We start from the raw sequence: 27,359 nt of genomic DNA, 5'->3' as shown, positions 1-27,359 counted from the left end.
CAGAAAAGGATTTTCTTGTTGTATCCTCATCTTTCTGAACTGTGCTTTTAAGCTTTTAAATTACATATTTATATATTGTAATTGGTTCTTTTATGATTTTAAATGCACCTATAAAGATTGCAGCAAAAGTAATTTTGTTGTGTGACACAATGACAATAAAGTGCTTAAATCTTGCTGAATAAATATCAGAAGATATGAAATCTGGTCGTTTCAGATTCAGCTCAAATCAGCAAAAACCTTACTGGAGGAAAGATGTGGTGAATCCATACACACTCAGGTATGTGATCATTCACCGTCGAATGTAGTGTCCCCAGTGTGGGATCAATAAAGTTTAATCTAATCTAATTGTCACTTAATATCTTGATATGTGGCGATAATAAGGTTCCACAAGGAGTTGCGTTTATAATGTCATCAACTTTTAAAATGAAAATGCAAATAAGCGCACTAACCCTCACACAGACTCCATTTAAAAGCAAGACTAATATTTGCTCTACTGGTTACTGTGGAGTAAAAAGTGTAAGAGGCTACGATGCTGAGATTAAAAGGCTAAAGTGACTCATGTCCGATATTTTTGTTTTGGGTTGATGTGCCTCAGACCTGATCTTCTCAGGACTGTGCGGACACAGAACTCCAATCGCCTCTTCAGATTTTTCTAATTGAATTTGTGTCGCTTCAACACGACCAGATATATATCGCGATATGTGGCCATGTTTACTGCAGAAGTGTGGAAAAACCGTACAAACAGGTAGCAGTCGTGATCAGCTGCAAAAGTCAATAACGTGAACCCTCAACCTTGATCTGTAATCAATCAGATTTAAACAGGAACATTGGAAAAATGTAGCTGATAATCTGAACATGTGCTAAGATTTATGTATGTTCAGCTGCGTTTTTTGAGGCAACATTAACAGGGAAACGCTTTTCTCGTCTGTGATGGTGTGAATAAAATATTAATAGGTCTTTTCCAGCAGGAATTCCTCTAAGCAGTGGGAGACGCAGGCGAACAGTTTTACCAGCTGCTCCCTCGCTAAGCTGCGGAATAGGCTCACTTCCTTTTGTTTACTTTTTTATGTCCTGAATTGTCTCAACAAATGCCGCAAGGACTCCTGTAACCACAACAGCATGCTCCCGTGTCAGAGCAAGCTTGTGTTTCTTTTGTACACTTCGTATTTTTTATTTTTACATTTGCTTCCGTAGCAGAAAGAAGAAAGGTTCAGTCACAAATTCTCCTTCTAAATCAGGTTTCAGCTTCTACACAATTCTACAAAACTGTATCACATTATTTCTGTCAGACTTTGATCTAGAAGACAAGAAAAACGTTATATAAATACAGACCATACAGACCATTGGTAGTAACAAGTAACAAACATAGTTAGAGGAAATGTAGAGGAGTAAAAGTAAAAGTTGCAAGAAATATAAATAGCAAAGTGAAGTACAGATATGTGAATTTTGTAAGTGTTTGTTATATTTCAACACTGCTGTAAACACAAAGAAGTGCCAACAATGGGTTCAAGAAGTGAATTCTATTAAATCTGATAAAATTCACTTCACAGTCTGTTCTCAGATGAAAATGACTTTTTTCTATCTATGAATTGAACCCCATCTTTGTGTAGACTATATTATTGTTAATATTTAAATTTTTTTCTTTCCTAAACTTTCTATACAACTTAAAATGTGATTTTTCTGTAAAGAAATGAATCTTCTTTCTCTCCTCATCTTTGTTCAAATATACGTAAATTAAAAACTTTCTTAATTCAGTCTCCAGAACAGTTCATTCAAATGTGCCCTTTACTTTTGACAAGCACGGCCAAAAAATATATATAATCACGACGACATGCATGCTTGCATAGTTCCATTTGCCACACAGCCTTTAAAGTTCAAGCACCAATTACTTGTTGTAAAACTGTGACTAAATTTCTAAGTTTCAAAGATATTAGCAGAATAGAATTTTCAACGTGTCCTCAGACACAGTCAGAGCTTCACATGCGTAATAAAGTAGCATGAAAAATTCAGACATGTGCTTGTGACTCAGGATGACGCATGCCTGGAAAAACACAGCGTGATATCAGTTGTTACTTATTCAACAGCTGCCCAACCAACCTCTAATAACCTCTTTACCTTCAGTGTTGAAGCCAAGTCAAAAACAAAACAACACTTCTCATCAAACAGCAATATATCCTTTTTATTCATTTTTCACCCTCAAAAATGCAAAACTCTTTTAAAAAAAAACACACCTTTTTCATTGAGTGTGCAAATGCCAGTGCATGCGAACTTCGATGTACACTTTTATGTGTCATCTTTTTCCTTAAAAGAGGCAACGCTGGCACTTGAACGCAGCGTGTAGATAGTGACATGACAGAAATCATCATCATCATCATATATTTACATCTTACATGCTGCCATTATAAGACATCTATACAACATTGCTAGGAACAGTCAAAAAAAGAAAAAGCTAATGTCTGCATTAATGAGGCAGTTTGTTCTTAAAAAACAAAGAAGCCTATAATTCCGAATTAAGTATGCGACACAGCATCAAACTCATTCAGTGCAGTAAAACCAGCGAGGATCGTGACGCAGTACTGTTCACTGATAGAGACGTGCCACAGCACCTGAATGCAGCTTTACTGAGTGAAGCAGGTAGCATACAGTAGCACAAATAAATAATAATAACAATAAAATAACCCTTGACCATGTGAGTAAATACATGAATTCACCTTCAAACCACCAGCAAACACAAATTAATTCAGCAATAGACACTAAACTGGCAGAAGAAGAAGGATGTGAAGCCTTTTCATTCCCCCACAGCAAAGATCTTACAGCTTTGTTAAAATAAAAACAATAATTTAAATAAAAAAAGAGGCAAATTGAAATGATTGAAAACCTGTGGAACTAGTGACTCGGGTTTAAGTAAGTATTTTTATTAAGGCGGTTTTATTAAGGCGGTGGTGGAGATAATGTACTTTAATGGTAAATAATAATGTCAAATAGTGACCTGTATTTGCAGATGCACATTAGGAGAACATACGGAACATACTTGTTTTTACTCAGCTTATAAGGAAAGATACTTTCTATTGTTGGTTCGCTTGAGAGTTCAAATGTGAGATAAAGGATCAAGCTTAAGAAAGTCTTTTAACATCTGTCCTGAAGTTCGACTGTTCACACTTGGTATTAAAATGCTTCCTGTGTGCGTCTCATGTGACCACAAAAGGTCTGATTGCACGTCTAAGCCTGATATGCAAATACATATGTCATGTCTGTTTGTGAGATAATCATTTTAATTCTGAACCATAATCAGTCTGAACCGATGCGTCGACATCCATCACTGAGCTTACATGAAGTTAGCCTGACTAAACCTGGAATTCTAGAAGACATGTAAACGTATTGGAGTAAAAATATGCTAGATAGAATTTCTCAAAGTCGGACAAAACACATCCAGTTGATATGACCCGGCAATAATAAAATAACCCAGCACACAGAGCTTAGAAATACGTCGAACTGCACTCGTCCCACTACCAGCCGTCAGCTAAAGGGTGTTTTGGTCTGTGATGTATTTCGTCAACCATAAAATGTTTAATACTAAGAAGCTGGAAGGAAGAATACACTTTATTCAATAAATTGACTTCCTGCTGGGACATGAACATTAGACGATCTCATGAGGAGTGAAACAATTCGATTTTGATCATTAGAAAAGAAGAAACTCAGGTGGCGATCAGTGTTAAAATTGTCATAGATTAACGTATGACACAAATTAGTGATGTAATAATGTCAACTTACAGCGGGTCAGAGGGTTTTGGCTGTAGAGGGCGTCAGCAGTATATCCTGAATGTGGTCACATTCATCCCAAAGGAATCCCAAAGGAATCTGAAGGTGGATTATCTGTGTTCAGACCTGAACAGGGTCAAAGTGGGGTCACAGTTCTTGTGATGACCGCAACATGAAGGTTAAGCAAGCACTTGTGGTCATAGGTGAGTGTAAATAGCTTTATTTTTCAAAAATAATAACCTATAGCCTCAAAAGTTGGTTGTATGTTTCACTCTACTGTTCATGCAACTAAAGCATACAAGTCCACTTTTGAAACTTATTCTATCGTATCTGGCACTGCAGTGTCTTTGGCAACAATAGTATTTGTATGATGAGACCAGTGGTTACATCAAGTGGTAAACAACATGTTATGTCCCATAATAACCAAACTAAACAACTAATAACCTATGGGTTTGTGAACTGCCTTTGTGAAGCCGGGAGTTTAGTATATTAGTCAATGCTCGCTTATGGCACGTTTACATTATACAGTTCTAGCTCTACTGGACTCGGTTTGGTATCAGGCATGTGATTTTCCATTACTATCGTACCTCCTCAACGTGGCACGAAAGTGCCGTGACATTGTAAAGCAGTAGAATCAGTCAATTAAAAAGATTACTTCAGTCCTTCCTGCATGACCGGAGCGCAGACTCTGTCTGATACAGTCACTAAACTGAAATACAGCTGACTGCTGTGCTGTCTCTAAATACACCAGACTCCTCTGTTAAATATTGAGATTTTAGACATTTCCTTGCTAAATGTTGGAGATTAACACATGTTTTCAGGATTTTTAAGACTTTTTAACTGACCTACAGTTCGGCATTGTTCGGGATGATTCCTGTGTCGGACGTCAGAACCTCACCAGATCAGGTAAAATCACCAGGTACTATCACTAATGAAAAAGCAAGAAAAAGGACATGCAGACTTGAGCCGAGCCGAGCTGTGGCAGAACTGTATATGTACTAGACATTTTTCCAGAACAAGTCAGATTGAGCCCACATGAGAAGGCAGGAGCAGGAGAAGTGATGGATAATTGAGTGAGTGTCTTGCCCCCCAACCCCTCCCCCGCACGTGTGCTTGAAGCCTCACCTGCCTCAGGAGACCTTCAGTCACATCTGAAACGTGTGAACAGCTAACCTGACAAAATGTCTGGAGCCGATCCTCCAGACATTTTACAGCTAACACTAAACAAAATAAGAGTGATTGTTCTGTGTTCATCCCTGAGACTGTCTGAGGTAAAAGCACATTGAATCACAAGATGAGCTCCCGTATTCAACAATGAATGCATTAGTGCACTGTACTGTATGTTAAATCAATTATTAATGAATACATTCAGTATATTTACAATATTATGATAGGTTCTGAACAATTCCTTCTTCCCCAATAAAACAAAACAAAACAATTACTTCTCCATATTTTTTTTAAATGCCTGCAGTTCAACGGTAGAGTCCTGCACTAGCTGCAACACTATGTGGATCGACTGCAGTGGTTTAACCAACTGTGAACGCCGCCATGAATCCATTTTGCTGCTCTGATTTGATTTGTTTCCATCAGTCAATCTCCGGCATACACTTAAACCATTTGGCCACGCGGCCCTGACTCTTGAATCCTCTTTCCTCTGCGTTTGGGTCCAGCAGTCCGTCCATGTAGTGGCCGTACTCGTTGATGGCGTCTTCGACACGAGTGATGTACAGCCAACTGACTATCACGCCAAAGAACTAAACAGAGATAGAGAGAGACAAGGGTGGTTAAGTATGGGGATGGGAAGGTCACTGTGGTTCTTCTAATTTGTCTTAATGTCTTGTTTCTCATTCCCATGAGGGAAGCAAGGCAAAGATGGAAGGAAAAGATACAAGGAGGGAGGAAATATGATTTCAGAGAACGAGACGTCCTTTCCTGTAAACTGTCTTCTGGAATAATACATCAACAACTTAGACGATGCACGTACACCTCATGTGACGTGGAGTATCGATCGGTCACGCATTCATTCTTGTTATTTAGTGTTGTCTAACAAAAGTGAATAATCTGACCTGTATTTTTTATTTATATCGTTATTTCGTGTTGTAAAATGATTGCTGCGAACATTAGCAAGACTTCCATTCAAAATAATGAATTTTCAAAACATCGGTTAAAGAAAACGCACATTTATGAATGTCTATGAATTTATTGTTAATGCTTAGCTTTTGTTTACTAACCCGTCAATGAAATATCAGTTCAAATTTTAGAATCCTACTCGTCAGCGAGTGTTTGTGCCAGAAGCCTTGAAAATCTATTCAGTTGAATCCAAGAGAACATTTATACCAAAATTTGATGACATTGTTCCAGAGACATAGCATTCACAAGAGCATGTATTTGATGTGCTTTTATTTTTCTACTAAATTTGAAAAACATCCCTCAAGGTGTTTTGGAAAAATTAAGTTTGCTGGAATGAGACGGATGAAAACTGATGACATAGCAGATTTCAAATGCTCACAAACAACAGGCCCTTCCTACGACTCGCAGTATATTATTATTTCACCTTGTGCTTCCTTAATCAGTCAGAGCCCAAGCACACTGTAAAACCTGGTGAGTTTTTTTGTTTTTGCACTGCGGTGATGTAATATCAGATCAGTGTCAGTCTGGTGACAGAGGTGTCAAATGAATCCTCGCACCTCAGAAAGGGAGAGGAGACTTCCTCCACAAAACAGGTCAGATGAGAACGTTCACATGTACGGACTGGATGAGTAACTGCCAGCCTCTGCTCTGTGACGCCATCATGCAGATACGTTCTACATTCAACTGCATATTTTAACACGTGTGTTAAATAAAACGAGATAAAGACAGAAATGATGACGGTGACGAGCGCTCAGCTCTCATGTGTGTCACGCAGACTTCCTCTAATTGATGTCACTGAAAAGAAAACTGATATGAGGAGAAATGACGGAAACCTTCATGGATGAATCAAACATGATTTTAGGGCTGAATAATTTTGAATAACTATCTAATTATTTTTGACTGACATTACGATTTGATCATATTTGATGATTTTCATTTACACGATGTGATTTTTTCATTTTTTTTTTCATAACACATTTTACATGACTACTATGTGATATTTGTGCAGATCTGTGAGAAACAAAGATGTTTCCTTCAGCCTGTTGAATATGGTGTGTATAGGCCAGGACAATATTTAATCTAAAATGGTCATTTTTCGCACATTTTGGCTTTTTGATTTATTACGCCTCCTGCCATTGAAAATTGCAGCAGTATGGTGATTTTGATACATGTTTGATTAATTGTTCAGTTCTACATGATTTATTGTCTATTTTAGTCCAAATGGGACCATATTTCACAAAATGGATATCATGCTGTACCTGGAATTGGCGAGTGAGACCATAAACTGCTCAGAAAATGTTTACTGATGTATTTCTACTCTGGACATGGTGCAAATGTAATTTCCTGGAGTTTCTGCTCAGTGAGGCCATTATGCAGATGCATTATGTAAAAGAGTAAAGAGGTGTTGCAGATACAAATGACACATTACTGAAGCACGGCTTTCATATCTTGTCACTTCCTCATCCTCCAATGGACGTCTTCAAAAGAAAAGCGATATTAGGTAAAAATGTCAAATGCTTCCATCAGACCGTGTTTACTTCCGGTCAATAGAGCTGTCGCTCCAAAACTCAGTAGCCAATCAGCAGGTGGCTTCCTTCCTTAGCCCCGCCCACAGTCAGAATTACAAACAAATAGCCAGAGAACGCAAAGAAGAGTCAGAGCAAGTGAAATTAATTTGAAAATCATTTTGAATGATTAAATTAATATTTTATTTTTATTTGCATTTTTATTTTGTGTGTTTGATGATATTGAACGACACAAATCTAATTCCGTGCTTCCATAAGCACAAGTCAAGATTGGAATAATCACCTACTACCCTATGTGGCTGAATACTCAATTCTGATTGATCAATCATGGCATTCGATGGTCTATAATGACTTGTGTACAGCAGATCATTGCTAAATATAAGAGTTTGTTGCTAGGGACATGGTTCTGATAGAACGGTGACCACATATCACTGTGTACGAAGTCTGGTGATACCACCAGGAACAGTAATAAAAAAAATATCGTTTTAGAAGGAACAACATTTCAAAACTTGATTTTTGGAAAAGGTTACAGCTCTCGTGACAATGTACAGTATAAATAGCTTGCATATAACCTGACCTTAAAACTCCCATACTATCCTTTCTTTAATGGCTGACATTCTCCATATAAATATATACATAGACAAAGCAGAAGAGGAGTCAAGGGCAGGGGACTGGGTTGCTATGGATACAGTTCCAATGTCCAAATCGTTAAAACCATTTTACAATTACTAGTTGTTAAAAATACCAGACAATATTCACATTTAATTCAGAAAAACATTCAAATTGATTAATCTATTATCAAAATAAATGAATTTAGTAATTTATTAATGATTGATTAATTGAATAATCGTTGCAGCTCTATTAAGGACATTTTCGCTGGTCCATACAATTTTAACGGGCCTGGTTTTAGGTTTAGGTTAAGGTTAGGCATTTAGTTGTGATGGTTAATGTTAGGGTAAGGGGCTATGGCATGCATTATATCTATGAGTGTCCTCACAAAGAAAGCAAAACCAGCTTACCTGAGGCAGAAGAATACCTAACAGCAGTCCAGCCATTATCTTATAGTTGTCCATGAGCCAGATGAAGAAAGCATCAGTGCAGCCTCTGATGTGAATGGTATCCATCAGGTTTAAACGCTGTGAAAAAGAAAACATTTGAGTCACTTTTCTATTCTAATCAGGAGGAACTTTGGGTTCAGTTTCATGTCCAAGGACACTTCAGTATGTGGACTGGAGAGCCAGGGATTGAACCATCAACCTCCTGGTTAGTGGTCCTAGACTTTTAAACGCCCTCTCAGTCAGTGCATGCCAATTCATCTCACAAACTGCTTTTAAATCACAACTAAAAGCACACATTTTCAAAATAGCCTGTCTTGATACACCATAATATTCAACCCAATGATGTTATCGTTTCACCTGTTGTATTTGTTGTACTTTTTATTCATTATTTGATCTTTTATGTATACCTGTTTATACTGTTTTAAATGCTCATTCAGTAAAGTGTCATTGTAAGACTTGAAAGGGGATTCAAATAAAAACGATTATTCAACTCATCGTATTATTAATTGATTACTATTAACTGACCGTTCTCTGAATTTTCAGTTTTTTTAAATGTGAATATTTTCTGTTTTCTTTGTGTCATATAACTGAATAAAATGTCAACATTTTCTGACATTTTAAAGACTGAAAAAGTAAATATAATAACGTAAATAATCAACAAATAAATCGATTATGACGATAATCGTTAGTTGCAGCCCTAATGTATAGTAATTATAATAATAAAAATTGTTATCATACTACACTTCTCACCTGGCGCTTCAGTACATCACAGCCACACATGGTGTTGGCCACTTCATTAGGCTGAAAGCAGAGAGAGAATAAAAAGTGGTTAGATTGTTACAATTTAGACACACAGCTGAGTGACACTGTAAAACTGTAAGTCCAAGGTTTTTTTCTGTTGAAATGTATTAATATTCAAACAAGACGAGATGAACCGTCCATCACTCACGGCTGTCTGGAACAGGAAGAACGGAGGAGGAAGAGGAGGAAAGGAGTGATCATTCATCCATCCATCAATCAATTCAAGACATTACACAAGATTCAGTGACATTAGCTCTTTAACACATTATTATGTGATGACATGATTAGCAGCAAGAAGTGCTCAGAATAGCAGTAACTGAAGCTAATGGAATGTTATATAACCACCAGTATCCCTCTATTAAAACAAAACAAAAAACAGTTTCTTCCATCTCTGTAATATTTCTAAATCAAAACCCCTCTTGTGTCTAAGGTAGATTTGGAGATGATTATTCACTCTTCACAAATTTCATTACTGTAAGTTTATATACTTGTACCAATGGCCAATGATACACTCCAGCAGTTCTATTTTGTTAATTTGTTGCCTACATATTTTATTTTGTTATTTTACCCTGATACATCAAAAGCGTCAACCAGGTGCAACAAGACTCTGTTGCCTCCCTTGCATCAAATCTTCACAGGAGTGTTTTTCTAACCAGTTGCTTCTCCTTCCACCTCCATGATGTCAAAACTTTTCTGTCCATAACCAAGTGTGTCTCATTTGTCTTTATCTTTTTGTTAAACTTGCGCCATATAACAAAGAAATCACTAAAACTTAATTTTCAACATTTTCTGACATTTTAGAGACCGAACAAGTAAATATAATAACGTAAATAATCAACAGATGAATCGATTATGACGATAATCGTTAGTTGCAGCCCTAATGCACAGTAATTATAATAACAATTGTTATCATACTACACTTGCATATACATTACAACTTGTAAAATTCTAAAACTTTTTAATAGCACTGGCAAGGATTTTTTTGAAGTGACTGCGGTGAATAACAAGAAACCACACCAAGCCTTAATTATTGCTTCGTCACTATCCAGTATCTCGACACTGTGATAACAGCAGGTTTGATTACAATATTCAATTGGAAGATATTACGCTGAATAACCATGTTTCCTCTACATGAAGAAAACAGGAAACTAAAACTATGTTGGTTGACAGGAAATGAAATACTTGACATGTGTGTCACAGTGATACAAAATACAAGTCAGTTGATGGAAAATAAATTCAAAAAAAAAACAAACAAAGTGTTGATTTCTTTTAATAAACTGTGCAAGCGTGTAGGTGCATTAATTAAAGGGAATACACTTGTGTGGGAGAAATTGCCTTGTTTGGTATGGCACAGATTTAATTACCACTATTATAATCAGTCTCTGTGGACTCACACAGTACTGGAACAGCCCTGGTTAAAATCACCAATGCCTTGTTGACAGCAGCTTATTCATTTCTATTCTCTTTCTCATATATAAGCTTGTCTAGGATTCACTGACACCACACTCAGCTGGTTTAAAAATTCAGGAACTTTAGTTCTCATCACGCTTTACTTACATCCATTGAAACCCCAAGGCTCTGTCCTGGGTCCTATACTCTTTACCATCTACCTATCTCCTACCACTTGGCAACGTTTTAAGAAAGTGTGGGATCCATTTTCCACTTCTACTCTGATGACACCCAGCTCTATCTCTCCACTAATGCCGACTCAGCCCTCCCACCATTCTCAATTGGCTCTAAATTCACCCCAGTTAAATCTGATCTGATCTGTCTCCGCCAAGTTAAGAGTCTGTGTGTCTTCCTTGACAGTTCATTTTCATTCCAAGCACACATCAATATAACATTACTTGTTCAGCATAGTTACACTTACTAATGCCCACGTCACCTCCTGTATCGACTACTGCAACTCACAGTATTATAGTGTTGGAGCAAGGACATTTCTAAAACATGCAGGGCAGTGGGTCCCCAGGACCGGATTGAGAAACCCTACAGTAAAATATGTAACCATAAACTGGCATTATGTGGATATACTGACAGATATACTGAGCAGGGATTAAAATAATTCATTCAGTTATTCTGAACAATCCAAACAGAAGGAAAGACTCTAATACTGAATGAAATACAAAGCCGCTTGAAATAATGTTACATTTACAATGTTAACATTTGAACAAATAGTGCTGTGATGACCACAGTACTTAAAACAGTAAAGAAATTGTGATACTGACCTTGGTAGTGACACAGCAGGTATATGGGACACCGCAGGCCATTGGACCAGGTGAAGAACAGTTGTGGTACATATTGAACTCCCAGTCGCTGTACTCGAGAGCTCCACAACACTTAAACTGCCATTGATGAGAAAAATAGAGGAAGAAAGAAAAATATATGAGATATATTAAAGATAAAAAAGGAAAGCAACAAAATGTGTTGTCAACATTTGTTAAACAACATTATTTAAACAGGAATTCCCTTTTACGAGGGAGACCTGGCCAGGACAGCTCGCCAGTTACAGTTCAGTTAAATAATACATATATGATACAGAATATAAGAGAATTGAGAATTGAGAATTGAATGTTATTAATCCCCTTAGGGAAAGTATTTCTCTGCATTTGACCCATCCTAGAATTAGGACAACAGTCAAACATACATTCAATGATGGGAGAGAAATCATTCTAATAAAAGAGCTGCAAACTTTCTATCACAAAACTGTGTATCTGTGTCCATGGGGATTAGCAAGCTTTAATTGTTTCTGCTGTGACAGCAACATAATTAATGATCATTTGCATGTAATTTTGACTGTAATTTGAGTTTGTTTGTCTCTCCCTACCAAAATGTGTGTGTGGGGGGGGGTGATTCAGCTGAGTATCATGGTTGAAAACATTACTATTATTAGTATCATTATTAGAAATTATAGGATAAAATACAGCATGATATTACAACACACAACATAAGTCATTTCTAATTTTCTATCTCAACTAATCAATGGTAATATCTAGTTTTACAACATTGCTGAAACAGACCAACTGAACAATCAAAATATAACATGAAAATATTATGAAGTGCTCTCCAATGCATTTAAATAGGAAAATAATATGTTAAGGGCATATTGTCTATGTAAGACAAAGTCTCTGCAAACAATCAATCGTCAATGACAACAAATAATCAGAATAAGGTTTGAGCAAAGTTTTCTAATGTGTTTTGTTCAACGGCTGCTGGAACAAATCTATTTTATTTCGCTTTGTTCAACATTCAGGGACCGTAAAAAATTCCATCCATGTGAGCACTGTGTTGGTGCACCAAATAGGTTTTTAAATTATGACACAAGACAAAAAGACGTTATAGACTCAGTAAAAGCACAATGAAACAAGTTCATTGTGATTTTGTCAATGCGTCATCTGTCCAACATGAAAGAGCAGTAAGAGTCAACATCTGAAAGCAGCAGCCTCACAGACTAAAATGTTTCTCCTACAATCAATTACACTTGAGGTCACCATTGATACCTGCCAACCTGTTGATGAAGATTTACCGGCACAAATCATGTAAAACCAAGCCTCTACCTGACCTTCAGGAAAACAAAGTATGAATACTTCATTGGGACAATCAATAAGGGTGATAAGCTGTTTTGAAAGATAATGAATATTGCTTTTGGCTGTTAAAAGGTTTAAAAGTTAATTAAAGGTTTTAAAGTGTCAAATCGTTTGTAGGTTTTTCCAGATAGCCTCTTTGCCAAGCAACCATGATAACATCAATTTTTGTTATGGACCCCGTTTTGGCTTAACATTTTAATTATGATGTTGAAATTGATTGCCCGGGGTAATGATCAATGAGAACACAAAAACAACACCTTCTGCATTCATATTTGTTTCCCGTCAGCCTTGCTTACACGTTGTAACCATCATTGCTATCAGGATGTGGTTTTTGTGGAAAAATGACACTGACAAATGACTCTATATACAATAGGGTTGGGAATCCCAGGGTACCTCACAATTACAATACCATGATACAACGATTCTTTGATAATCAATATATTGCAAGACAATCATAAAGCAATACATCAGGGTATCTGTCTAACTGAAGAAAACAAAACATCCGCGAAAAGTTAAAAGTGCAGGATTTCTCCACTTATTCACAACATAAAGAACAAAGTACATTCTAGTCTAGTCTATTTAAAGAACGTGGATGGGACATTATCGTAGCTCTCTCCACCATTATACCACTGTAAACTCCCTCTTCTTCAGCCAGGTAACTTCCACCCAAATTTCCGCCCAAATTATGACCCACCCCAAATGTACCAAAGAATGAATAGCAAAATGAATGGATGCATCCATGTCCGCTTTATCCTCCACATGAGGGTATCGGGTCACTGGAGTCAATCCCAGCTGACACAGGGCAAATGTTGGGGTATACTCCTGGACACACAGAGACAGCCCTTTTTCTGACTGGGTCGTGAACCCGGTTCTTTTTGCTCCAAGGCAACAGCACTAACCACTATTCTGCCGTGTGACCTGCCAATGTGGATATAATGATGAAATATAATTTTTTGCCACCAAATAATCTGTAATCTGGATTGGATCCAGGTTAAAGTGATGCTCGAGTGTCTGATCCTGCATAGATTTACCAAATTCCATTAAATTAAGATGGGTTGGGGGACTTCTTGAAAATTTCATTAAACAGTGTCAGCCTCAAAACACAACACAGACACTCGCACACGTGTTAAGCCCTGCCTTGCACGCTGCATGTTTTTTGGCTCACTGATACTGATGAGATTCACTCTTCTGGTTTTAGGTGACACAAAGGAAGTTTGATTACTACTACAAAACTACAAAATTTACAACAAACATCATGAGGCACCGAAAGAGCTATGTGGAAATGAGGCATGATTTAACAACTGTAGCATTTTCCCAAACAACTTTTCATGCTGGATGGTTGACACAAAAAAAACATGCACTGCACTAAAATGACTGCACTCAAGTCAAATTATACCAATATTGCCAAAATCAGTAATTTCTATTTGATATGTACTTTCACTGGATAGAGTGCAGTTGCTGAGCTACCACAAAATAAACACTTCATAAAAAGCCCAAGAGCAAAACTATGGACTGAGAACTGTGCTTTGCCATCATTTACGTCATAAGGAGAAAGACATTTAAGTTAGGACAGCAAATAGAAAGAACAGGAGGACAAATGGGAAGCGGGGTCACACTGAATAGGCACAGTAAGAGAGGACAAGAGATAAAGAGAGAACATGAATAAATGAATATTAATTAGGCTGCTCTTTGGCACAACACCAGAAGGAAGTCTCTCTTCCTGATGGCATGACACCAGGTAAAGTGTTTATGAGGTGATTAATGTCTGCAGTTGTTTGTTGTAAATCTGCAAACAGTACAGCTCCAGAGTGAGTCGGGGGTGCAGCTTTACACTATTGTACCATCCATCACTCTTGCAGTAAATCCTTTACTTTGAGAAGATTCATGTCAAGTGCAGTTTAGGTTTTTTTTTGTTTGTTTTTTAAATCATCACAAGAGAACCCTAAAGCTATCATTTCTCAAAAGACCTGTCAACAGCAATGACAGTGTAGAATATGATTGAAGGACCTCCGTCTTCTCAAAAAAAAAATATCTGAGCCATTCTACAATTTGCTGTAAAACACACTGGGAGAAGGGCAATGCCACCTGCACCCTGTCTCAATTTAATTCCATTTCTGTTTGATCCCGGAACAAAGCCTGATTAATGCCTTGGTTCACAGCCTGCAAAGTCCAGCAAAATTACCGCAGAGTGACAGCTTAATCTAAAGTATGAGAACAGTATTGACACACTGTGGATCAAGACGTGAGGTTATGGGATAAGAGTTTGAGATCTTACTGTAGATAACCATTAACCTATGCTATTATTAGAAGAGGAAAAGATTATGTCTTTTGTGTAACTGACGACCAGTTGCCCTGGCAGACTGGGTGGTGCTGCGTTCTGTTTACATCAGTCAAAAGCTGTAAATGGCAGTGAAGTCACCGCTGAGTCGAGTCATATTCTGTAGAATAACATTTCTGTAATTGTCAAGTAATACTATGTTAATTCTATGTTTTTCACTATGCAATAACTTGAAAATAACAAAGGAAAATGTGTGCTTGACAAAAAGGGGACTTATTTAAACAGTTTAATGGCAATTAGCAATTTTGGTTCACAAAAAAATGTCATGTGAAGGTATTAAATTGATGGTAGCCTAGAGTAATTCCCATGACCAAAGTATTACCTGGATATTAGTTTGTTAATAACATCGTATTACTGTAAGACTACAACAATTACTTGATTAATTGATTAATAATTGATTAATCGGTTTGAGTGTTTTTTTTAATGAATTAAAACAAGTTACACAGAATATTTCCTGGGATCTGTCTGTCGGGATCTTAAAATGATTAGAGATATTTATTCTCTAATAAATACTTTATAACTTTATAACTTTACAAACCTGTAAATCCTCAGGTTTGAGTGGCAGTGTTAATAAGGCACTTAACAATGGTATCGAAGGTAGATCGCACGACAGATGTAAAGAACCAGTGTGCACTAGAGGAGGAACTATTATCTCACTGTGACATTCTCCTTTGCAGCAGCTGTGCATCTACAGTGACACAACCAGCGCCAACAATCTATCATTCCATAGGGATTTAGACTATTCCTATCAATGTTACATCAGCCTGCTATCTTAATGGATGGGCCAGGTGTGTGCGCCAATCAATCAGGATTTCTCCAGGTCAAATAGAGATGAAGCCAAGTGTCAATAAAAGAGAAGTGAAGGTGCAGACTGGTTTCCCCCCCGACTTCTGATATCATTGATTTTGTTTATTGTTGATTTGTCTGCGTGATTTCTCTATGTAACCACTGAAAAAAACCATTGACATTACTCAAATTAGAGCTCATGTTCATATACATTATCGTGTTTTTCTTTCATACCATGATTACATGAAAGGTGTTCTTTCTCACCATATGTAGGTGTTGAGAAAGATATGAAAGGTATGAAAAAAAAAAATTGTGTGGTGGCAGAAGCTTTATCAACACATGTCTGACATGGCGCCCTTGATTTATTTTAAGATGATGGCTACCCCTACCCCATTCACTCGAACAAGATCTGTTGGAACAGGTTACCATCAGGCAGGCCAGAAACATTCGGTTCAACAGATCACGTGTTGTTTCCAGAATATGTTTTACTGAACTTAGGGAGGAGGTACAGAGTTCCTCTTGTATGCAAGCATAATTGCCTCAAATATTATATAACTCTATATAAATAGAGTTATAATCAAACTCATACAGTAAACGAGCAATTCGGGGGGCAAAGGAAGGTAAACAAAGGTGACGGTACTGTATGTATGCGTAAATGGATGTAGGTATGAATGGGGGTGTGAATGTACACGGGTATCTGAATCTACACACACAGAAACTGGGCTACAAATATCAAGATGCCAGGACTTTTTGTGTCTTTAAATGCAAATCGGTAACAAAGCCAAAATGAAGTTAGAAATATGAATGATTGCTTTTGTGTCAATCTGTCACACGGCAGTGGGGAAGAAAGTGTAACAAAAATGGTACAGCAGCTGTGAGAAAACAGTGTATATGTGAGACCTTGTGTAAATTTTAATTGAAAAGGGTGTGAAATATTTCAGCAGTGTGACCTGGTGTGGTGTCATGTCTGTAATTGCAGTCATGCAATATTTGCAACAAATCAATTACAGACATGAGCAGGCACAAAAACGTACAGGCCACTTTATGCTCTTCACAACAATGTTCATATGTTTAACACGTGCATTTATTAAAGTGCAGCATAGAAAACAAAGTAAGAATATTTCACCATTTGTGAGGACTAGGTGTCTGAATTTACCAAGCACATTGTCGATGAGGGAAAATTAAATGAATGCAGGTCAGCAGTCTATTATCATTATGTGTTATGAATGTTTTGAAATGGGATTGTGTAATTCTTGGTGGAATAAATATCACATTTCCATTAGAATACCACTGCACAGTAGACAGAAAGGTCATCTTGAAATTAATTAATATGGGATAACATATGACCTGCCAATAATCCACAGATTTCCGTTGCCAAACCGGGATAGGATTTTACAACCATTTCCAGTGTTTCCGGGCATATTACACATACTTTACAGCCATAACAAACACTGTAAAGATGGATTATTATTGCACGGACAGGTTTTTTTTCCTAAATGTACTTGTTTTAAATTACATTTTAGTTTGTCTATTAATTTAGTTTTGGGTCCAGGGTTCCCACAACTTGACATCAAATTCAAGGATTTTTTCCGAGGACTATCCAGGACCAATTTCCTCATATTTAAGGACTCGAATGTGCTAACAGTTTAAGATGGCAGGTCAACTTGTAAGAGCCGCTTCTCCCCCATGGCGTCCACTTTTATTGATTTGCAGCACACTCTGCATCTGGACCAGTGATTGTCCTTGGGATCTTGGACAAGTCAGTCTTTGTCATTTTTTTTGGAGAGCAATTTCCAGCCATGATGTAATATGCTCTCTCTTGCTTAACCTTAGTCGCTCATTGTTCTGTATGGAATCTCAGGTCAACATAAGCCTGTGCAATAATGCAATAGTGATATAATACCGCAATACAAGTTTTCCTCAAACAATTTCCTTGACAATGAGAGACACATTGAACCAATCATGTGGCTGGGATAGCTTCAGCCAGGTCATGTGAAGTTGATGCACGCAGTGTAAGAAAAAAACATTCACAGTAATTAGACAATATGTGTTGAGCTTGAACATTGTATAAACATATTCTGTATATATCTAACTTTTGCTGTATTGATATTTAATAAAAGTAAATTGAGATAACTGTTTTATTGCCTAAATTTCACCCAAAGTCATCACAAACACATGGGTACAGCCTCAATCTGGTTTAATTTTCTCTCTCCTTTGGCAGCCAACAATCAGCTTCACGCCATGAAAGGAAAAATATAGAAGAATCACCAGATAAACATAAAATTTGCTGCCAAAGCAAACAGTCTATGTTATTTGGTTTGGAGTAACGATGTGGCCCCTGCCTTTGAAATTAATAAACACATGCAGGTAATAACCACAATTGTGCCAAAGCAAGAATGGCAACATGATATTTGGACCTGATCTGCACCAGCATCATTGTCTGTCTCTCTTCCTGGCAAATTGTACTGACGGAACTTCATTATTGTACTGGCCCCTCATGAGTCATGGAAACAAACTCATAAACAAACAAAAAAATCACTCACAATGTATGTGTCTGCAAAAAGCTGCCAATTCAACATTATCATCATTTTGTCATAACTGGTAGCCTGAGAAGTCCAATTTTCACTCTCTTTTACCTCTATTTTATAGTCTTCACCAAATCCCAAAGGAAATATCTGACTTTCACTTTCTCTGCCAAATGCGGAGTCATTTACTCTGTGTGTGTGTGTGTGTGTCTGTGTGTTTGGAGTCCTCAAGGAGACAAAAACCTTATCCTAAGGAGGCAGAATCTAATTTCTGAGGAACTGGCTAAGTGGTTAGGTTAAGGTTCCAGTTAGGCATTGAGTGTGTGTGTGTGTGTGTGTGTGTGTGTGTGTGTGTGTGTGTGTGTGTGTGTTAAAAAAGAGCTGCTGCTGTTGTCAAGAACAGCACTGTAAGAGCAAGACACGTCTCATATTGTCATATTGTTTTCATTCTGTTATTGAATACATTACTATTGTACAAAAAGGTACTATAGCCACTGTCGAGTTTAAAGCTGCTGTTGCTGCTCATTACTCTGCTTCTGTTTGGTCTTCACAACAGAAACTATGCAACTTTATTTGTATGCTGTGAAGCAATACTATCAGACCGGACTGACGGAGCGTTTGTGTGTATGCACCCGCACACCAAGGATGAGTGGGGCAGTGGTGGTCTTTGAAACAGGGGAAGCTCATTTCAGGCCCCTTTATTTATACATAAATTCTGCAAACGAACAACTAGAACAAAAAAGCGCGATAATTATGTAAAATTGACACATTAACACATTTCTCATATATAAACAGCTCATTCTGAATGGACTACTGACAAGTTCTAATCTCGCTCCAGAACACGTTTAGTATTGAACTGTAAATACAACACATTTTAGTTGTTAAACTGCTAAACTACTGTGTTGTTTGTGCAGCAGAATTGAGTTCTGAATCTATACGTGGGTGCTTCTTTGTTCTCTTTTCAGTTATACTACAACCTGTTTGCAGCTTTACTAGCTTAATGTTGTGGGGGGGGGTAGTATTTTCATATAATGAGTTTAGTTTAGAATGAATGACAATCTTAGCACAGGGGACATCAACACAACTGGCATCTGCCAGATGACTAGAGGGATTTAAACTGAGGCAGCTGTTTCATTTTCCATTTATGAAATCACACAACCAGCCGAGTAACTACGTTTGGGCTTTCAATCCTCAAAAATAACATCTGATTAAAGCTACAATCCAGCTCTACTTATACAGGTGCTGGTCTCCGTGCACATTCCCTGGCAGCACAAAGCACTATTCTCACAGACCGACAGAAAATTTGGTTTACGTTGTTGTAGGCTGCTTCTTAATTCCACTGTGTGATGAGTCTGCTGTTCCCTCATACAACATTCATAATGCTTAAGAGATCTCAATGAGATCTTCAGCTTCAGGCTGTGTGCATGTGCATGTGCGTGTGTGTGTGGCAGCAGCAGACTCGACTCATCAATTACACCCTTGTGATGCTAACTGCAGCTGCATTCATGTAACACATTTGATATGCCACATTTAAATTATGCTTCTTATCAAGTGACAGACGTAACATAATCTTACCTTCTTCTGAACAAAGTCCATGATATTTTTGAAGTCCAGGTCGTCGTAGTAGTTCACTATGCCCTTTCTGATGTTCTTGTTCAGTAACTCCACAGTCTATAAAAGAATGAATCAAGCAAAAATGTTCATAATTACACAACAAAATAAAAGGTGAACTGTCTCACTCACAGGAACAATGGCAGAGGCAGAATTCCACTGCTTGTGGTACTTTGCAGTTGTAGTTGACGGGGCTTTCCTTGGAGTAATAAATGAATCATTTGACAGCCATTTAATTTATTAACCTGTTTAGCTATCAGTTGAGGAAAATACACATCGTTTGTAATGGTAGAGGACAGGAATAAAAACAGTTTGGGAGTGTTGATGGGATGATTAGCTACCATGTTGGGTTTTTTTTTCCAAAGACAGTTGATGATCTACCATCAGTGTGTCAGAGAAGCAGATCCGGTGAGGAAATGCAGTGATTAGTCAAGGTGACTGATTCTCTCAACTGGAATACTGATACATGACAGTCTGACAGCTCACATCTGTTCATCACAATCTGGTGCTTTGAGTTAGGTCAAAGTATCAACCTATCCAGAGAGAGACTGAAGGTTAATATTTAAAATGCCATTTAATATACTCACAGTTTCCTTTAGACAGCTGTTCATTTTTGGTAAATCTACTGCTTTGCCTATTCAGACTGGTCACTGCTACACTTTAATACCTCCTCTAACCACTGATTATGAGTGAATAAGTTAACTTTAAGGAACTAGTAAAACAAAACGTATACCATTCCCTTGCATTTCTTATCCAAATGGCACACAACGACTCAAAGTCAACACTGCACACACTGGTGCCATTAGTAAGTCACCTGCCAAGTATAAAGCCTGTCAAACTAAACTGTTGGACAGCCACATGATTCACAGACAGACAGATATTCTTTGAATTAATTGAGAGAGGAATTATGTAGCAATAATGTAGCAGTCGTATAAAGAGGAATAGAAAATACATATTTTGCCTTGTTTTTTGTTTTGAATATACACTATACTGTCCCTACATGCTTGTACATATGCATTAGCTTGGATAAGTAGTGTATTTAATGATCAAAGCTCATAATGATTGCAATTATATGCACTTGTATGCGACGAGAATCAGTTTCTTCTAATACAATCTATGAAGGATTAGATTTCGATACATGAAACCCTAAAGAAGACCAGTGTACACTAGGCATTGTTGGTATGCTTCCCCTTAGCTAAAATACTATTTTAACGTCATTAGTGAGAGTTGTTCTGCTTACAATCTTTTTTTTAAAGAGTTAAGATTGCATTTGTTTTGAATTAATTAATTGAATTAATTTTTATTAAAAACACATCCATTATGTGCTTATTTCTTCTGTGGTTGGTTGAGATTCCTGAGTGGATCATACCATTAATTCTCATGACGTTTGCCCGAGCCTTTGTTGAGGACATAGTGGGTTTCCAACTATTTCAGCAAAGTCAGAGGTGTTGTTGACATTGGGGATCTGTTAGAGCTCCACCTACACTGAAACAAGTTCTTGCCTCTTACAGCTCCTCATCCTACCAGGCTATTTTTAACCATCCACACCATTAATCTAACAATCAAACCTTCCATGAAGATCCATTCAAGTTTTAATCTTTTTCATACATAAATAAATAAATAAATAGAGCGCATAAACGTTGGGGGAGCCATGAGAGGCTAATGATCTGAACCAATAGCGAGAATCATTTCATTAACATTAATATTGGCTTTCGCAAAGAGCAATAATACAGCAAATGAAAATGTTCATGCCATGCAGTGTGATTGGGTTTCACAGGCGGGTGGTCCAGACTCCAGGGCTGCTTGGTATGATAGTGAAAACACCGCCTTTTTACATATACCACCTGCAGTGCCTCACTGAAGAACATGGATTCTACATACAGAGTGGTAATTACTGATAGTAAGAACTATGCCTTCAGTAGAAAAAAAAAAGCCTTTAAATGTCAAATGAGTCTTCTTAGTATTTTTCATGATCACGACGTAGACTGTGGATGTTATTAGATTATTTTGTATGAAGGGGAAATGTGATTAAAACTGAGGACAGAGGTAGAATTCAACAAGGAAAGAATACAAAAGAAAGATTAGGAGTGAAACATTAAAAGCAAGAAAGACAGAAGATTAATACAGATTCACAAAGGCAGATCAGGACAGCAGTGCGGGCCGACCGCATACTATTATCACACAACAACAATCCTATTTCCTCTTCAGATCAGATTACGTGTGATTATGCTGGCCCTGTACATTTCCTCACCCGGAACATTAGCAAATACATTTTCAGTATGATGTCAGTGAAATTCCTATTGAATAAAATATACCACTTGAATATTCTACATAATTCTTCACAAAAATAATGATATTAAGATTTTTCCAATTTATTCTATGCCACTAAATCCTGTTTTTTTAAATGTAATGTAATACAGTGTTTCATGGTTAATTCATTTATATTATCCCATGAGTATTGTATGCAAGAGTGAAATGACTTTACAGTCTGAGAAATCCACTCTTCCAGGAGAAGCCAATATGTAGCTCGGGTCTAAATTTGCTCGATGTGGATTAATCGTCTACTTTTGATATTACCACCATGACACTTAATATTGTAATCTTAATTTACTTTTCATTAATGATTCTGACAGATTGTGGATCAGCACCTTAGAAAGCTCACCTGGTTGCGGAATACCAGCGCCAAGATTCCTCCCAGCAGCTCCAGGATCAGACAAATGGCCAGCGTGTACATGAACTGTGAGCAAACAGACAACAGAGAGATAAAATCCTCAGTATATTGGTACCTTAGCGATCATATATTAAGCTTTTGGTTAATAACTCAAAGCTCATTTGTGCTGATACTTTTCAAAAGACATATTTCTCCAACTGTACAACAAATACATAAACTGTACAACAAACACATTTTTACAGTCTGTGCATTGAGAAGGGGGTGGAGTGGCTCAGTGGTTAAGACCGGTACCCTCTGTGCGAAAAACATCATGGTCGCAATGGTCGCAAGTTCGATTCCACCCCTCGCTGATTGTATTCAATTCCATTGTAAGTCGCTTTGGATAAAAGCGTCTGCTAAATGACATGTAATGTAATGAAGCAAAGGATATATATACCATTGTATTAGATTTGACATTTTATCTTTCTGATACCTGATGCAGTGATTATGATCAGAGTATCAGAGCCAGGTGTTCTTTAGCAGCAGATTTCACTTCTGAAACTTTCGGTCAGAGACTCCAACTCTGTGTGCAGCGACACAAGAACAAAATACTGCCATACTGAGGAAAAACAGAGAGCTGTGTGGAGCTGATGCTCAATCCGCATTGTAATTTATGATTAGGGCCATAATTTTGTTTTTTTAGTTTAGATTTAGTGGTTAGCACTCTTGCCTTTGGAGCAAGAAGACCGGGATTCACGACCTTGTCGGAACAAGGATTTGGAATGTTCTCCCTGTGTGTGCGTGGGTTTTCTCTGGGTTCTCCAGTTTCCTCCCACAGTCCAACAACATGCAGGTTTGGGGATTAGACACATTGGACACTCTGAATTGACCATAAGAGTGGATGGTTGTTTGTCTCTGTGTGGCCCTGAGATGGACTGGCGATCTGTCCAGGATGTTCCCCGCCTTTCACCCTATGTAAACTGGGATTGGCACCAGTGACCCTCATGTGAATGATAAAGTGGTGGGTGATGGATGATGGATGGAATTTATGATTAAAAGTTGTGGACAACAGCTGTTTGGATAACAAACAAATGTGTGTTAAGTTCAATTCACAGGTAGAGGCTGCTCTAATCTTCGTTGTCCACTAAGGCTCCTGCAGATGGCAGTTTCTCCTTCCATCCATTCTGAGTATTACTACTGAGTATCCTCTTATAGCTACAATGTCCATGAATCCATCCATCCACCCATCTGTCATCTACACCACTTACCCTCTGGGGGTCAAAGGTGGAAGCTGGAGACAATCCCAGCTGACATTGAGTGAGAGCCAGTGAAAACTCTGGACAGGTCACCAGCCTATCACAGAGACCAACAACCATTCTCTCACACATTCATACCTTAACTCAAAAATTGAGTTATTTAGTTTGGCTACAGTGCATCATCTTCAAATGGCTACTTGAAAGTGGTTACATGACCATGACTCTGAGGTAAATGCACTTCTGTGACCTTCTCTGTCACACATCTCGATCCAATATAACAACTTTAGGATGTGGTAGACCCAGAGATGCTGATAAAACTGCAGCAAATGACTGATGCCTTTACTTCAACATGGACCGAAGACATCTGACCAACATCTTAAGGAACCCAAGCTACAAAGAGTTTAAAGAACAGACATACTGAAAGCAAATGAAAGGTCATATTATCATTTCATAATATCATATCATATTATGGTATCATATTACCACACAGCACTTTCATACACATAACTGCAAAGGGAGGGCATGGATTCAGGCCAAGCTGCTGGACGACTTGGTTATTACTTCACACAGTCTGCAGCACTTGTAGGCTGAATATTTTGAACTCAAACATGTTTGTGAGGTTTGAGTTTGAACTTTCCCACCCAAGTTCAAACAGATATCCAAATTTTTAGATTTAAAAGTGACAGTTCTACCAAAAAGCAAAGTCCTTGGATAAAGTACATTATAAAAAGCCATTTTAACATTTAGCCGCCGAGTTTGATTATCTGGAATTACCATTAAAGAAATCTGTCAAAAATACAGTTTCAGATATCTGCAATTCAGTTTTTAGTTGTCAGAATTACGTCATGTTTACCATTCATTATAGATCTCCAAATCCAGTTTCAGATATCTACAACATCATTCTGACTATCTGAAACTTAATTCAATTTATCTTAAAAGGACAATGTAGATATCTTCAATTGAGGATATATGAAGATATCTTGATCTTAACTAGTCACAATGACATTGTAGATATCTGAAACTGGAATCTATCTACGATTATTGTAGATACCTATTACAACAAACCCCATAAGCACGAAAGTCAAAAGTGACGTCATTGCGACTAATAAAAAGAAAAACCTGAATTATGGATATCTGTGACGTCATTTTGACGAGTAAAAACTGAATTACATACATATTGACACTGTAGTCACTGGATTCAATCCCAGCTGACACAGGGTGGAACTCTGGACAGGTCAAACACACCGAGACGAACAACCATTCACACCTATGGGAAATATAGCGTGTCCTATTAACTTCTGCATGTTTTTAGACTGTGGGAGGAAACCCGAGTACCTGGAGAAAACCCATGCACTTTATGAGATTTATTTTAAAGTGATTATACACTTACACAAACATACTTCTGAGTAGCAGCACTGACATAAAATGTAATAAATAGCAATCATTTAAGAGTACTCATAAATGTAGATGATGTTCATATCATTAGAGTGCTAGAAAGCCCATATTTAAAAAGTGCATCTATAAGTGCATTGTTGCCTGGATATGAAGAGCCAATTTAAAGTCCATTTAAAGTGTAAACAGTGGCTGTCAGATTAAAGTTAATGGAAGAGGGTGTATATTGCCACTGGGAGTTTAAGAGGCAGATTGCCTCTGGCAAAAAGCTGTTATGCAGCCTGTCAGTTCTGGCACAGATGCTACTGTACCTTTTCTCTGACTGCATGGGGGAAAAAAATAGGCTGTTGTAAGCAGAGGCTGCGGCAAACATCCATCGCTCCACCATGATGTTTCTTTAATCATCTTACAGACTTTATTCTTTGAAAACAAATGTGTAAGAAAATCACTCACCACTTTCAGCAGAGTTAGATTATCCCTCAGTGACGCCAAGACTCCGATGAAAGAAACGACAAACATGACAATTCCCAGCAGAATCAGGATGATGGCTGGGGCCAAAAACATCCCCTCTAATGTCTTGTAGCGTTGTCTCTCCACTTCAGCATAGATGCCAATGGCGAGGACAAATCCGCCTATTAACTGGAAACACAATAAGTAGGATAATATGTTCAGCTTGAGCATGACGGGAAACAAATAATAAGGAGGAATTCTAAATAATTCATCAGCCTTAAATAAGACTGAATGAAAGAAAACAAGCAATGCATTAAAGACAAAGAGCCTAGCAGTTACAAAGGAGTGACAATCATTTCCATTAACATGTATTTTGTCAAACAACACGTTTAACTATTTGATTATTAATTGTCAAAAGTTGTGATTGGTACCAAAATAACCAGTCCATAATATCCAACTTTTTAGCACCCTAAGGATACCGAGCACATTTTTTCAACATCTAGAGGGTGGAACTGGGCACACGGCAGTCTGACAATAATTGTCACTTGCAGGTAACAAAAGGAACCCAACACTGCCAAATTTTTTTTAAATACCATATATGATGAAGGGGAATTTTTTTAAGGATTAATCTCAGCATGCAACAGTGTTCAGTTGGTGACACTAGAATGATGCTATGAAGCTATTATGTAGCTTGTGTAGCCATCACCATCCATCCTTTCAAACCCCATGTTGGAAGTGCAAACAAGATCAGGGTCTACCATTCCAAACTGTACAATGGTGAGCTAGACTGCACTAGTACTGCTCCCCTGTGCCACTGGGGGTATTAACAACACCCTCCTTCACACAAACCCTCAGATGGCTGAATTTATAGATGGCCGAATTTTATACAATTGCAAAATGCAACAAATATTGACAAACATCTATGTAGATACTGTATGCTCAAGATATCAAATTGAGTGCAGGCCAAAATGACCCTCAGGAAAATTAGACCACCAGGAAATGGTTGACATTTATGGTTTTGTGAGAAACGTCTTTATCACTGGACCGACAGACAATATTCATTCTCCATATTTATGTTTCATCATAACACTGCTATCATGGCAGTGGATTAGCCAACAGTGGACTTTCCTATGGACCAAAGTCTCTGACCACTGGCCTGTCAGTAGGAATATTTACAGCCTGGAGAGTATGACATTTGCGAAGCATAACCCACACGGCATAATTACAGACTAATTACAGCATAATCTATATTTTTATCAGACTGGAGTGGACTGTGGTATCAAATAATTCAACGTTATTATTGTTAATGACGACGTTCTTTAATTAGGTTGTTTTTGTTTGGTTTACAGTTTAGACACGATTTGTGATGCCTGGAGTACACACAGACAAACACAACGCATGCACACACACACGCACACACCCACATTCTGCATCTGGTAATTTTCTCTCATTCAATTACTCAAACATAATTCAGTAATAATCAATTCAGACCT

The 27,359-nt window shown here is 37.7% G+C and overlaps 1 protein-coding gene across 1 annotated transcript in view; it reads right to left on the bottom strand.

Annotated features, from left to right (window-relative positions):
• Window positions 1–4,597: 4,597 nt before the first annotated feature.
• Window positions 4,598–27,359, bottom strand: part of tspan15 (tetraspanin 15) — a 28,137-nt gene continuing 5,375 nt past the window's right edge. Inside the window, exons 2-8 of the mRNA XM_044029626.1 lie at window positions 25,870–26,055; window positions 22,781–22,855; window positions 20,083–20,178; window positions 11,500–11,616; window positions 9,224–9,274; window positions 8,435–8,551; window positions 4,598–5,513 (exon numbers count right to left, since the gene is read on the bottom strand). Coding sequence (XP_043885561.1) covers window positions 5,346–5,513; window positions 8,435–8,551; window positions 9,224–9,274; window positions 11,500–11,616; window positions 20,083–20,178; window positions 22,781–22,855; window positions 25,870–26,055 — 810 coding nt within the window. The 3' untranslated portion in view covers window positions 4,598–5,345. The remainder of the gene's footprint in view (window positions 5,514–8,434; window positions 8,552–9,223; window positions 9,275–11,499; window positions 11,617–20,082; window positions 20,179–22,780; window positions 22,856–25,869; window positions 26,056–27,359) is intronic.

This window comes from Solea senegalensis, linkage group LG7 (genome assembly GCF_019176455.1).
Source record: "Solea senegalensis isolate Sse05_10M linkage group LG7, IFAPA_SoseM_1, whole genome shotgun sequence".
Classification (NCBI taxonomy): domain Eukaryota; kingdom Metazoa; phylum Chordata; class Actinopteri; order Pleuronectiformes; family Soleidae; genus Solea; species Solea senegalensis.
This window is presented reverse-complemented; position numbering and strand designations above follow the sequence as displayed.